General features: G+C 43.8%; 2 protein-coding genes across 2 annotated transcripts in view; one reads left to right on the forward strand and one right to left on the reverse strand.

The window, feature by feature from the left end:
- Nucleotides 1-1578, forward strand: part of pola1 (polymerase (DNA directed), alpha 1) — a gene marked incomplete at its 3' end in the record, with an annotated part of 53311 nt that extends 51733 nt beyond the window's left edge. The window contains exon 37 of the mRNA XM_079233875.1: nt 1439-1578. Within this exon, the coding sequence (XP_079090001.1) occupies nt 1439-1578 (140 nt within the window). The remainder of the gene's footprint in view (nt 1-1438) is intronic.
- Nucleotides 1579-7565: 5987 nt separating this feature from the next.
- Nucleotides 7566-12995, reverse strand: arxa (aristaless related homeobox a; the record flags this gene model as incomplete). Its single annotated transcript, XM_079234360.1, has 5 exons — nt 7566-7827; nt 8509-8837; nt 10579-10624; nt 11956-12520; nt 12788-12995. The coding sequence occupies 5 exons, from the start codon at nt 12993-12995 to the stop codon at nt 7566-7568; spliced, it is 1410 nt and encodes a 469-aa protein (XP_079090486.1).
- Between the last annotated feature and the right edge of the window lie 1456 nt (nt 12996-14451).

Below are 14451 nucleotides of genomic sequence, written 5' to 3' on the forward strand. Positions count from 1 at the left end.
TTTTCGGGATGGTTGTGAAGAAAATCCGTCTGGAGCCTTGCTGTCAATTCTAGTTCTTGGTAAAAAAAAAAAAAAATCAAAATTGGCAAAAATCCTAATCAGCAGGTCAGACTGGCCAGTAAATTGCAATCAGTCCATCAGTAGATTAATCTCAAAGATTATGCTCTCAAGTAATTGCTTAAACGTTTGGTCTGAAATATCAGAGAATAGCGATAAATGTCCCAAGAAATTTCCCGAGAAGTTCCATCTGCAAATTGATTTATTTTTATGCGTCCAAAAGCCCGAAGTCTCTACTTTATTGCCGTAGAAGACGACAACATTCTTTTATTTTTCAGGATTGAGATGGAACGAACGGTTCATCCTTCAACCTTTTTTTTGTAAAAAATGTGTATTGATTCCGATTAGTGTTGTTTTGATTGACTAATCTTGAATCAAGTAATTGGTTCAGCTCATGCAGCCCTAACCGAATTACACTTTTTTTTTGTGGTAACTAGTGATTTTATGGGTTTGTTTAAAAAAAAATAAAAAATTTAAATGTTTTCCTCCTTGCAGTCCTACCAAGATTTTGCCCTTAAATACCTTAGAGACTTTTAGCACATTCTGCACTCTGTCGTGGTGCTGCTGGCAACCTCTGGTTGGTGGGATTTCCTGGGTTATGTTTACATACAGTATCTTTTTTTTATAAATGACCGAAACGGGTAAAAAATACAAGAGCATGTCCAATATGACAGAAACGAGATAAATACTGAAAAATCTGATCAATCGCAGACAAAAATAAACTTTCTCTCATTCCCAATTTTTCCTGCTTCTTCAACAGTGTCCACTCCAGTCATCGCAGTATTATTCCTGCGGCACTCGTTGGTGTGATAGTGTTATTACTTGGTTTTATGATACTTCATCTACACTAGACACTCAGTATAATATTGTAAAGATTTGGTTTTGGTGGCCACCCTGCCCGGGATAGCAGCTCTCCGTCTTCTCTCTGGCCTTATTACGGCCCACCCGAAGGGATAACAGGGACGAGATATTGACTTCATGCTCTCATTGGGCTTTTCTATCGATCTTATGAGTGTGTGTGTGTGTTTGTGTGTGTGTGTGTCAGTGTGTGTGCGCACACGCTACCATCGACCCATCTGTCCAATTCTGCCGTGCCCCTCCAGGCATTACTTGCAGATAGCATTGGATCTGTTGACTCTCCAGTCAAGGGCGTAACGCTCCTCAGTGTTTATTAGCGACGAGACAAAGCTCCAGTAGGACTCGGCAGAACCTAATCATAGCGATGGATGGGGGAGAGAGTTGTCCAGGAGTGACTCATTCACTAGTTTGAAATGCACACGTCTCAGTGGCCCGTGGTATTGACTTTGACGCAGTTGAGGAGCTGAATGATCTTCCATTGAGCTTTGCCAAGGATAACTCTTCTTTCTTCCTCCACCTCCAGATCGTGCAAAGCTGTTGGCCAGAGAAAGTATCGATGTGTATCGGAGGCTGAAGGACGTGCCGGACAATGCCTTGGCCACCAGTGGCTACTCGGAGATTAACCTGGCAAAACTCTTCCAGGCGTTCTCCTCCCTCAAGTAAAACGACACCCACGCAGCTCTAAAGACGACACCTGCCAGGAAGCTACAACATCTGACTCGAAGCGGGACATTTGCACATTCATCTTCATCCGTTTACTCTTTTTGTTTCTCCCAACATATAGAGGGGTTTGGAATGTTAGGCTTTGACCTCCTAAACCCGATATCTTCTTCTCTGAACCTAATGGGCTTGTTATTTGACTTTAAAACCCAATCACAGCTTTCTCCTCCTCCAGTTTCTTCAGATAGACACCCATGCCTTGACCCCATCACAATGGCTCTGTATGGTAAAGGGGAGTAGCAATCATACCTAAATGACAGTCCATTGTGTGTGTGTGTGTGTGTGTGTGTGTGTGTGTGTGGTGGGGGGGTTAGGCTAGCTGCGCCCAGATATGTGTCTGTGTAAAATGACTTCTCCTCCGAGCAGACAGTATACTCCAAAAGCCACTAATTAGCCAATGATAGTGACCACAGCCACTAAGACCACTGGATGCCTGCAGCGATCGGACACTTGTTCTGATTACCACCATTCATCGTGTGTGTGTGTGTGTGTGTGTGTGTGTGTGTGTGTGTGTGTGTCAGATCAGAAGATGAAGGGAGTGACTGGTGAAGGAGGCCACACACGCGCTGCTCCCTCACTCTTTTGTCTCCGTATCGAACAGCTGATCTCCTTCTCCTCCACTGCTTCTGTTTAACTGACGCTATTTCATTCCTTTTCTTCTACCCTCCAATGTGTAGATTGTGTTTTTTTTTGTTTTAATGCCTGTAATCTTCTATGTATCTGACTTGTATTGCTCAAGTGGGTGTGTTGTAATGATTATTTTGCGCTTGTAATGACTAGAATATTTTGTATGAGGCATTTTGATATTGATGAGTGTTTTTTTTGATACTGCAACCTGAATAAAAAGATAAATGAATAATATGTTAATCTTGTGTTATTGCAATGTGGGGGTGGGATGGATATCTTGTGGCGTCTTCATGTTTCCTGTTATGGTTGCACTCTGGTTTACGAAAATCGAGCTTCACTTTATTTGACAGCATATTTATTGGACAAGTCTGGTGATCGTAATCACAACATATCCCACGTGAAGACCAAAACAAACTATTCAAAACAGAGCAATGAGCCATACTTTGCACACATACAGAAGACACTCACTTGTACACCAGATGTGTGTTTTTCCGCAGCTGTAAGTAGTCCCCACTAAAAGCACTGTTTACTTCGGTTTGTTTAAAAACTACAGTGCCCAATGAAACTGTATTTTCATTTTCATAAAGAGTGATTGGGCTTTGGGCCTGAGAGCCCCAGACCGACAGAAGGTAACCAAGTATCGGTCATAGGGACTAAAAAGATTAATACAGAATATCATCAGCTTCATCATTTAATATATGCGTGGGATTTTTGAGAGTTTTACTTGCTTTCAAATGGGATTTCACTTATTTCTAAATAAGAGTGAACGATTTAAATCAAATCCTCTATTATGGCAATGTAATTGTATGTTCAATATGGAAAATTAATTGACGGCTTTTATGAATGACGTTTGTGTGGCTAATCCAGTGATTTGAATACCTGTCACATCAAACTGGTTCTTTACATTGATGCCAAAATAATTAATATAATATTGAGGCGATATCTTCATTATTTCTTCTGCCTTTGCCAAGTTCAGTCTGTAACTCGCTTCATGAAGTGTTTTCACCTTTTTCATCCAAGAATTCTCCTTTGTGTTAATCCCGTGGAGGGATTTTTTATTTATTTTTGACTCCATCCTGCAGTGTGCATTTCCATAAACACTGCACGCCTCACAAATCACTTGAAACCACTGTGACTTGTGAAGGCAACCTTAAGTGGGCTGAACACTTAAACCATGATTCACTATGCAATGGATAGAATAACATGCTGTGTGTGAGAGAAAGTGTCTGGCTGCATTTGCAGCCTATCACTCATAACTTTACATATTTATTAAATCATATCAGCTCCGCTACTTCTCCCACAGTTGCTTGGACTGTTTTTGGATGTAATCAAGCGCAGCCCACAGGCCTGCTATTCCCACTACCAGGCGGAGGGCCCCGTTTTGTCCTCCCAGTTTGGAGCAAACCCAGTCAAATAGAGTCCCTGCATTAATTCGACCCAGCTAAGCTAATAAGGTCGAACAAGTCTCATTGTATTGTGGCGTTAAGCTTTATTGCTTGTCGTTTTGACCAGCGATGGACAAGGTAGGCTTTGATGAGGGAATTAGTCCTCTATTCTGTTCCCGTTATTCATAGCGCGGTGGAACATACAAGCACCAGAGAGGGTGTCAAAAGGAGAGCTGGTCCTATTGCAAAGTGTCTCCCTTGTTGGAGCTGAAAGGGCGGTTATGAGACGATAAACCGCTTAATACACTGAGCTAATTGGATGAGAGCAAGAGAGACGGGGAATTAAGGGGCGATGCGGAGTGCATGGCCCGGCTATTCAGGGCTTTCATCGGGGCCGGGTCTCCGCCTGGAGGGGGGAGGGAGGTGGGGTGTTCATCAAAGCGCCTTTTAGAGCTCCTCTCCCGGGGACTGAGTGAGGACTGATCCGACTGCGGCTGTGGAGTGATTGGGCCTATTCTCTCCGGCAGGGTCGTGGTGGGAGAAACGAGGCCCGGGAGAATCCAAATCACGGGCCAAATCAAGTCCAGCAGCTGGGACGAGGGGGAAAGGCAGTGATGAAAATGGGCACGACGAAGTCAGGCATTTTTCTGGACACCTGGATTAACCTGCGAGGAGGAGGAGGAGGAGGAGGAGGAGGAGGAGGAGGAAGAGGGGGAGGGGGGTCCACTAAACACAGTCCACCAAATCATGGAGCTGCGTTTTCTTTTTTCTTCTTCTTCTTGCAGCCAATTGGCGAGAAACCCCACATGATTGGACTGTATTCATCTCTTTTTACTTTCTTCCATATACAACATTCATTATCGTGATCATTCATGCAATAAGAAGCATCGGTCTAATCCCGAGGCCTGTCTTGAATGGAAGAGCAGAGCACACATCCAACAAGTGTGACTTTATAAATACAGAGCCATTGCCCTGCGACAGCATTTCAATTTTCTCGCCTTTTTTGCGCTGCAAAGAAAGTTTAAGGCTCGCTCCCAGCAGGTCATCCGCCTCCCGGCATTCCCCAAATATTAGGGACAAATTGGTTTGCCATTCATTAGTTATATTCACAATGAGATTACAACTCCCCCGGACAATCTAATCAAAACCCTATAGGGCCATACAGGGAAAGAAACACACACGCTCCACTGGCTTTCAGCAAAAGAACGAGAATAAACATGGAGCTCACACACCGTGGATGGTTTGGGCGAAAATTGTTTTTTATCTTCTTTTTTGCATTATGCAGCTGTGTGGAGCAAGAGCGCGCGTGTGTGTTTATTATAATAAATGCATGTGCAGGAATATCACTCATTTTTATCGGATCTAATTCCATGCTTGTTTGGACTAAATTGAGTGATTAACAGGTGATGGGACCCGCAGACCTGTGAAACAAGACCGCAGATGGAACAAGAGGAGGGTTTTCACACATGTAGACAATAAAAAAGAGGGACTACATTAATCCGCAGGGTAATTTCACACGATTTGGTCGAGCACCATAGATGGGTCAAACGGAGTAGAATCACCATTGATTGCTGTAATGGTCCTGCATTAGTCGTGAGATCCAATGGGGGGGAATTAACTCTCCGAGGTGTGTGTGTGTGTGTGTGTGTGTGTGTGTGTGTGTGTGTGTGATCCGTTTGATGAAGTGGTTTGTTACTTCATTAATGACAAAGGGGACTCTCTTTCATCGACATGGCATTACAGATGTTAAGACCAATTTAGCGCCTTTAAAGGGGTTTAAGGGAAGCTTTGTGCCCCCCACCCCCCAGATAAAGTGGGCGATCTAATTGAAAACCCCTCGCCTTTGTCGCGCGTTTCACATGTTGGGGATTAAGCTCATGAATATATGGTCAGTATTTTGTCAACTCCGTTGAAGAGGGTAGACGCACGCAGCGCACTGGATTACACACCTAATGCATGTTCTCTTCTTTAGTGCAGCAGTCCGCCTCTATCTGCTCTCTGCAGCGATAAGTTCCTCTTATAAATATGTTTTCATCCTCCTCAGCAGGCGTTTTGAACATCCGGATGTATTAATTTAACATCCCAATAGAATAGACAACGATATTAGTAATATTATAATTTATTAAAAACAGTTACATGAATTGCTTAGGAGTTGTATCATGCAAGATAATTATTCAATGTAAGACAGAAAACAAATTTTCTTCATAACACCTTTTATTAATAGTTCTATAATATTCTATTTCACATTGTTTCTTTTTCCCTGGCCTATATGTCAGTCCTAAAGGAATTTGAAATAAAGATAACTCATTTTACCAATGTAATTTATTCAAATTAGCATTATTGAACCAGGAAACGTACAATCACTTTATAAGGAAAACAAACTGTCCTTCACTCAAGTCCTCTGGGAAAGGTTTTGACATAAATAATGATCTAAAATCTCCTAATAATTCATAAACACAGGTGAAATTCTACACAGGGCGACATTCATTAAACACTACACCGAGTGCAAATTATGAAAACACGGGCTCTTGAAATTTACACGACCTTGTTTTGAAAATCATCCTTTTTTGTGGTACTTTTTTTCTTCTCCTTTTTACACAATATGTACAGTTCTCTTCCACACAGTTAGGTCATGAGAGACGCATCTCGGATCTCACCTTTGCTCGGGTGTCCCGGAGTCAGACTCAGCAGAAACTATGCTATGATAATCAAAGGGAGGGGGAATCTCAAATTGCAGCACATTTACAAAAACATGGCACTGGGAACCACCTCAGGTAACTCTGGTTTGATTCAGAGCTTTCTAACATGTACATGTTGTGCTGCTGCTGAGTGTGACTGTGGACATGCGAGCATGAGATGAGTCAGGCTTGTAGAGAAGGCTATGGAAGGTCTATGGACAGTTTTCCTTTGGTTCTGGGGGGGGGTCTCCTCCAACTCGCCTTTATTATAGACGCAGACCGGCTCAGCCCACATCAATGCATACATATTAAGCAGTGCTGCACTCGAGTTGTCCACAATTGAAGTAGCACAAGAATCCTTTCTAAAAGTCTGGGTTCCCCTGTGGTTCTTCAGCTTTCCGTGTGTGTGTGTGTGTGCGTGTGTGTGTGCCATGGCAGATTCTATACTTAAGTAAAAGTAGAGTAATACTTTTTCAATACTCTGTTTACAAGTAAAAAGGAATTTTACTCAATTTAAAATAATGAAACAGTATAAGTAAAATATACTGTAAAGGTTCCATGCAGAAAGAAATGTCCCCTGGGAGTGACATTGCTATATATTAGTACATTATTTGAATGAGTGTTTAAGTGCCATGCCACAGTTGAAGATGATCTGGTGAATTTTAAACTTTTTAAAATACTCAATCTATTTTATAATGTCATGTCTTTTGTGTGTAAAATCCAGATTGCAATGTAGAGTAAAAAGTACAAATCTGAAATGTAGTCAAGTAAAAATTTGCATCAAATGGAAATACTAATGTATAAGTACTTCAAATTGTACTTGAGTAAATTTACTTTGTTACATTCCACCACTGTGTATTTAGTATTTTATTGTGTGATACTCTATGTGAATATTATGGTTTCATTTCTTGTCAGTGTGAAGAAATACATTTTTTTTAATGTCATGTAATTGCTCTTTTAGGGAAAAACTGCTGGACTGTAATTCAGAAAGTTGTGTGTATGGAGTATCTAGAACTGTAATTACCAGACACACAGACACACACAAACACGTGTTTAGCCAGTGCTCTTGAATTTGGTCGTGCTATTTTGTTGGGGACACATGAGGTAACAGGGATGGTTGAACAAGGGGACATCAGAACATCAGCCTCCAGAGGTATGAATGGGTTTAGGAGGGGGACAAGGGTGTCATGGAATGGGACGTAAGCCCGGGGCAGGGAGGCCTAGAGCTGGTGTTGTGTGTTCAGCACACCTCCTTCCCTGCGGTTCCAGTAGGCAGGATGTTAAGCTGGGTAAGCTGAGCCGAGTGTTCCTTGGCCTTGAGGCGCAGCGCGGCGATACTGGAGGCCCTGCGGTCGGCTGCGGCTGCGGATGAGGGGGAGGAGGAGGAAGGGTCAGGGAGGACCGGGCCCGCGTGGGAGGGGTTCTCTACAGGAGGGGCGGGCTGGCGGAGGAGAGCTGCAGCGGTGGAAGCACTGGACAGGGGACCCATACTGGAGAAGAGCCTGTAAGAACACAGAAAGGTCACAGTCTATTCCGTTTATAGATGCTGAATATGATTGTCAGTGTTCAAAATGAAATCATCCATTGCAAGATAGCATACAAGTCTTATTTTTCAGGACATGTCTCTGTGCTAAATTCAAGAGCAGCGTTGGCTTAAAATAAAACCACTGCTGTTTAATTAAGACTTCCAACGTCCCTTAGATGTATTTATTTTTCAGTTTGGCTTCAGTTATCTGTAACTTCAATCGCTCTAAGTCTTCTGTTTTAGGCTGGCTTCTTCAATACATAAAGATAGCATGGAGATTACAAGGTTAACACTACTGTATAATAGAGGATGAAGGCAAATGAGAAGCTAATTGTGGCGTATGGAGTGTGCTGCGTGTCACACCTCTTCACAGCTTGTCGTGCAGCATCACACGTTTGGTTAATTTATGAGGACAGTTGACAGAGTGATTATGCACCACTGTGAATGGTTAACAGTGTAACATATTCATAATCAGACACTGAGATGCACATTAATGCAGTGTGAGTGAGGGTTACTGTAACCGTCAGTCATTAGAGTTGCATGATGCAAAGCTGCAGTCATTTATTGTAAGTCGTACACGTTGGTGGGTTCTGGTGTAAAATAGGTGCAGAGAAAACATATCAGGTCCAAGGGAGCTCTGTGCATGGGTGCAGCTTACCTGCCAAAAGTGGGTCCAATGAAGGCGGGGTGGCGGAACATGGCAGCCGTGCCCAGGAAAGTGCCCAGGCCGAGTTGGGTGGCCATTGGAGAAGAGCCGTTGTGGTGTGGAGGGGCCAGGCCCGGGAAGGCCGCGGCTGCAGCTGCAGCAGCTGTCCAGGCGGACTCGAGGGCCGGGTGGTGGTGAGGCGGGAAGGGCCCCCCGTCCAGGTAGTGGCTGAGAGGGTGGCCCGCTGACAGGGAGCCCGGGAACTGCATGCCCGACGGGTGGGCCTGCACCCCGGCCTTCTCGCGCTTCCTCCACTTGGCCCTGCGGTTCTGGAACCAAACCTAAAGGGCAGACAGAAGAGAAGACAGAGGTTAATATGTGCAGATTATCTCGTGTAATTCCCCCTTGATTATCTTTCTTTAGAAAGAAGGAACACAACAATGGCAGTTTAAATCTTAACTATGAGAAGATAGCAGGTTCAGATTGCATGTTAAAAAATAAAACAGCTGTCTCAATACATAAATAGGCCTTTTCTTTTTTTTGCTGCATAATGAGGCATTTCCTCAGGAAAGGAGGGGGAGCTCAGTTGGAGACACGTCACACATGTCAATATGACATTCACGCTATAAATAATGAAAACCATAACTCCCTGTCCTGCTTCCAGCAATGCGCCATTGCAATTAGCATGACTAGTCTCCATTGAATATTGTGTCAGTATTCTAATAGTTGTCTACTTCAGGTGGTGGCCAATAGGCGGAAAGTCAACGGTAATTACACGCAAGGTAAACCCTGCCGCTCACGGTGTCTTAAATCTACTTTGTCTAATTAAACCCCCTGTCCCTGCAGACGGGCTTCTGGGTGGGGGAGAGATAATTAAGAGCGGTGTTAACAAAAGAGCCAGAACATTACCGCTGAACTGGCTCCAATAACAATTAATGCGCTTTAAATTAAATTCTTAAGAGAAGGAGAACCAAGTGACTTCCATCCAAGAGAGTATTTAACTTTCCCACGCATCCACTGGTGCCCAGTTTGCACTGCAGAAGCACGGGGCTCTCACAATGAGCAAAATGTCAACATGAGGAAAGTGATTGAACGAGCTGGCTTGAGCGACAGGGACTGCACACACACACACACACACACACACACACACACACACACACACACACACACACACACACACACACACACACACACACACACACACACACATATATACAATTTATTCCCAGAGGGCTGTTTAGCATTACACAGCCCCTCGGGAATTTATGAGTTTTTATCACCTCCTGATGGCGCCCGTTAAGTGATTTGTTCACCTACGGCCCCTAAAGAGACATCTGTTGTTTTACCGTCGGCCATAACCTCCCGGGGCTTCCACCGTGTTTGAACTGTCTCTCTGGTTATGAGCCCGGGCTTTCGAAATGCAGGACACGCTTTCAGTGCGAGGCGAGGTAGAAAGAGAGGGCGGGGAGGCGGGGGGTGAGGGAGAGAAGGCTGTGTGGGGGGGAGGTGGGGGGGGAGCAAACACCTTTAATGGTCTCTCATTCGCTCCCAAGTGCAAAGCATCGGATCAATGCAGGTCTATTGCAATCACATAATGGGAAATCAAATAGCATTATCCCTCCCCTCTCTTATTCCTTACACACATCTTTCCTCGGCCTCGCCCCCTCTCCGTCCCCTCTGATGGGAATCCAAACACCATCTCGGCCCAGGGACACAGACAGTGTTTGCTCCTGCACTAAGTGAGTTTTTTATGAATCGCCAGCGTCGGCTTAATTGCCACTAAAACGTCCCTCGTTGGCGTGTAATAACATTCAATAACAGGAAAGACCTTCCCCTAAGCAGCGACTGGGGCCATTTAACACTTTTTTTTATTGTTATAAATTACTGCCTCAAATTGGCCCGTAATCGCTGATCCTCAATCAGTGACGCATCTCACCGGTTATTATCCATCACTGTGTACCAGGGGCATTTTATAGAAGACATAAAACATTAGGGATGCAGCCCCCCCCTCCTCTCTCCCTGTTTGATTTACAAGTCACAGGCTTTTCTTTTCAGATAAAGATAAACAAGAGAGCCACTTACTTGGACACGGGCCTCGGTAAGATCCAGACGCATCGCGAGCTCTTCTCTGAAAAGAATATTTAAAAAAAGAAAGAAAGAGGCAGAGAGACAGAAAGAAAAGATTCAAGGTTACATGCACTGTTTGGAAGAATCCTAGAATTGCTGTTTTGTCCCCTCCTGTTGTTCACTGTCAACAATAGACGACCGAAAATAGGGTTGATTTTTGTTTTTTTTCTCTCCTCCCTGGCATGGACTGCAGAAAGACGCCACAGCCATATTATATTTCCCCTGTCACGAATGCGTAGAAATAGGCCTAGTGATTGTTAGATTTCCCTTAGCACAGGCCTGTCACTGTAACAACATAATGGTTGAAATAATGACATCTAAACTAGCCTGCCACGAAGCAATTGACGCTCCCTTCAGCTGCAAGATGGGCTTCAGCGTATATTAGACCAACAAGTCGCCTTGAAGTAATTCGATTGAAAAATATGAATAATCCCAGTGGTAACTAAAATCGAAATGTAGGTTATTGTGTGATAAAACCTTCGATACTTTCAAGCATAAAATGCGGATGTATTAATGATCACAATATTTATTGAGCAGAAATAGGTTTGACATTTTATTTAAAGATTTTATTTTGTTTTAGATATAAAATCCCTAAATTATACTAATATTATATTTTTCTGAAGCTAGACCAGCACCCTGACGAAACCCACATTAAAAGCTCTCGTTAGCGCGGGTATAAGAAATAAAAAGTACCCCTGCCCTTGAGCTTGAGGTCAGGCCCTGAGTTATCTTCTTTCTTTCTTTTTTGCAGACTGTATTCAGTATCATTAGCAGCGGGTAACCTGATCCGCACCGGTTCATTATTCCTCTTGAGAATAACGCCGCTGTCATTTGTATATGAATATAACATAACGTGCCCGTTGTCGGCGCGTGCAGGCCTATTGTGTTGTTCACCTATACAGTGCGCGGGTTGGTTGTTGCTGCATTTTATGAGGTGTGGTCCGCACAGTGTGCACTTAAAATCGTGTGGAATTTCTGGGGAAATTATCGGTAAATTGCATGGGAATATGTTTATTTAAAAATAAATTGATTTAATTTTAACCTTCATCCATTGAATATTAGGAGAAGACGTTGAATGATTTGTGTTTTAATGAGTTTCTTGAATTTTAAACGTATAGCCATAATAATAATAATAAATGCAATACTAGTGTAATTGTTGACGTTTAATATGCATGTACATTTAAATCATTAGGCCTATTTTTTTGCGTCATACAATGCAGAATTTGTACAATACTGATATTAAATTAAAATATATATATATATATATTTTAAGGATCACATTTTCACAGCATTTTTTTCAGACACAAAAAGTTCAGTTTAAAATGTTCTTACCTGGTGAAGACGTCTGGGTAGTGCGTCTTCTGGAAAGCCCTCTCCAGCTCCTCCAGCTGGTAACTGGTGAAGGTAGTCCTGTATCTTCTCTGCTTCCGTTTCAGCATTCCTTCCTCCGAGTCACTGCCCGCCGACAGACACACGCTGTCCTCCCCGTCCCTCACGTCCCCATCCCCTGCGTGCAAGCTCTCCCTCTCCTCGTCCTTCGGGGACAGAGCGGCCGCGTCCCCGCTGCTCTCCTCCTCCTTCCCCGCATCCTCCTCGAACTTCAACGGGCCGAGCTCCACCAGTCCCGGGCTGCCGTCCTCCGAGCCCTCCCCGGGGCTCTGGTCGCCCTCTGCCCGGCTCAGCGACGCGTTCTCCCGGTAGGACTTGCTGCGGCTGATGCTCACCTGCGGCGCGTGGCTGATTTTGAGGCTGTCGCTGGCTTGCTCCATGAGGAGCCGCTCCCTCTCCAGCGTCTCCGCGTGGTCGTGGAGGTACTTCCCCCCGGCTCCGTACAGCCGGCGCAGCTTGGGCGGCAGGTGCATGTCAGCGCTCAGAGAAAGGGGGTCTTTCGATGGCCCTGAGAAGAGAAGAACAAATATGTCAACATAACGAATAACGGAATGGCAGTAATTAAGCAAAGAAAACATTTCCCTCTGAATAAAGTTGTTTTCTGTGTAGGCCTACCCAAACGTGTTGACTACACGTCTACATTAAAAACAACTTTTGTTTCGTCACGCATGAACTCCAGACTTCCAGCATGAAACTAGCTAGCCTGTCACTCCAAAATCAATCAAAGCAGTCTATCTTTAAAAAATATATATATTCCAGCTCAAAGAAAACTTACTGTCAGCCGTTTTGTCGAGCTCCACTCTGCCGGGCAGACCCGTCAAACTTTGCGCCCCTATCAGCCGGACCTTGCAGGGACTCCGGCGGCCCAGAATGCTGTCTATGCAGTAAGAGGAGAGCAGCGTCGGGGATTTACTGCTCTTCCTCTGGCCCCGGTCGTGGATATCTTCCTCAAACTGACCGCTCATATCGACTCTTCGGTTCATCTAGTTTCCGTGACGCCTGTCAGTCTCCCACTCTCTCCTCTCTCTCTCTCTCTCTCTCTCTCGCTCGCTCTTTCTCTCGCACCCGCGCTCTCTCTCTCTCTCTCGCTCACTCTCTCTCTCTGAGTCCGGTGCTCTCTTCTTCTTCTTCTCTCCTCTCAGGCCGGTGTCTGTTTGAACCGGGACCGTTCACTCCTCCTCTCTCTCTCTCTCTCTCTCTCTCTCTCTCTCTCTCTCTCTCTCTCTCTCTCTCTCTCTCTCTCTCTCTCTCTCTTTCTCACCCCCCTCTCTGTCACTCCTGTGTCACACACCCAGCTAATGACAGACAGCGGTTTGGCTGCCTCGCGCTGAGCTCCGGTCTGCCAGGCGCTTCTCCGCTCGCGCGCTCACTCAGCACATACACGGCTGTTCTATCCCGCCTGATTGGCTCGTGTATGTGTGTGTATGTGGGGAGAGAGACTGCGCTTACATATTTTACGATTAAAGTTAATTTGAGGCAAGGCAACAAAACCTGGCATGGAGTACTTTTCCTCCACGGAACGAACTTGGAAGATAATGTAAAAAAAACAAAAAAAAGCGTGTGTGTTTTAAGACAATTTAATGACAATGTGTGTATTATATATGAGGGGCCAGACATTGAAACAATGATGCAACTATAAGCACAGATCACATAGGATTTTATGGCATTTTAATGTCACAAAATCACATGTCTCCTATAATACAATTAACGATGGCTGAATTCCATTTAGCTTCTTCAGTTCAGGGTACTGATATTGTGGCTCAATGTCAACATGTCTGCGGTGAAGAGGCTGTTTATATTGCTCTATATTACTCTAAATTGTTGAAGTTGTAACCCCATTTAACAATCCACAGGGTGTCCCTATATACTATATTGGTTTACTTTTATTTTATTTTATTTATATTTATATATATGTATCTTTTAAACAATTAGAAATCAGTAATAATCAAGATAATAATATAATATTTATAAGACATTGCGTAGATATTTGTTTTTAATGATTGTATTATTATAGGCGTTTTGTAATAATATCAATAATAATAAAACGAAAAATATTGAATAATGTAATAATGAGAATAAACGGAATTGGCCTGTTGTATGTGATGATTTTTGGGGTAGTCTCTTTTCTTTTCTTTTCCTTTTCTTTGTCGTTTAGGCCTATATAAAAAAAACTATAGAATCCTTGTGCCACGAGAAAAAAATCTGGCGCGGAGTTTGTGTTCAACCTCAGAGCACCTGCGATGACAGACATGTCAGAGATTCAGTCGCATAGGAATATAAATATCATTGGGATCCGAATTTCGAAACAGTGTTTCAGGTTGTAAGCATTAGCCTAATATGATTAAAACATATCTGCCTGTCTGCCTGTCTGTCTGTCTTTATGTCTTTCTCCCCTCCAATTGCCTGCTCTTTGCTGGAGTTGTGGATTGACTTAAAAAA

Source organism: Taurulus bubalis (assembly GCF_910589615.1).
Source record: "Taurulus bubalis genome assembly, chromosome: 18".
In the NCBI taxonomy this organism is placed as follows: domain Eukaryota; kingdom Metazoa; phylum Chordata; class Actinopteri; order Perciformes; family Cottidae; genus Taurulus; species Taurulus bubalis.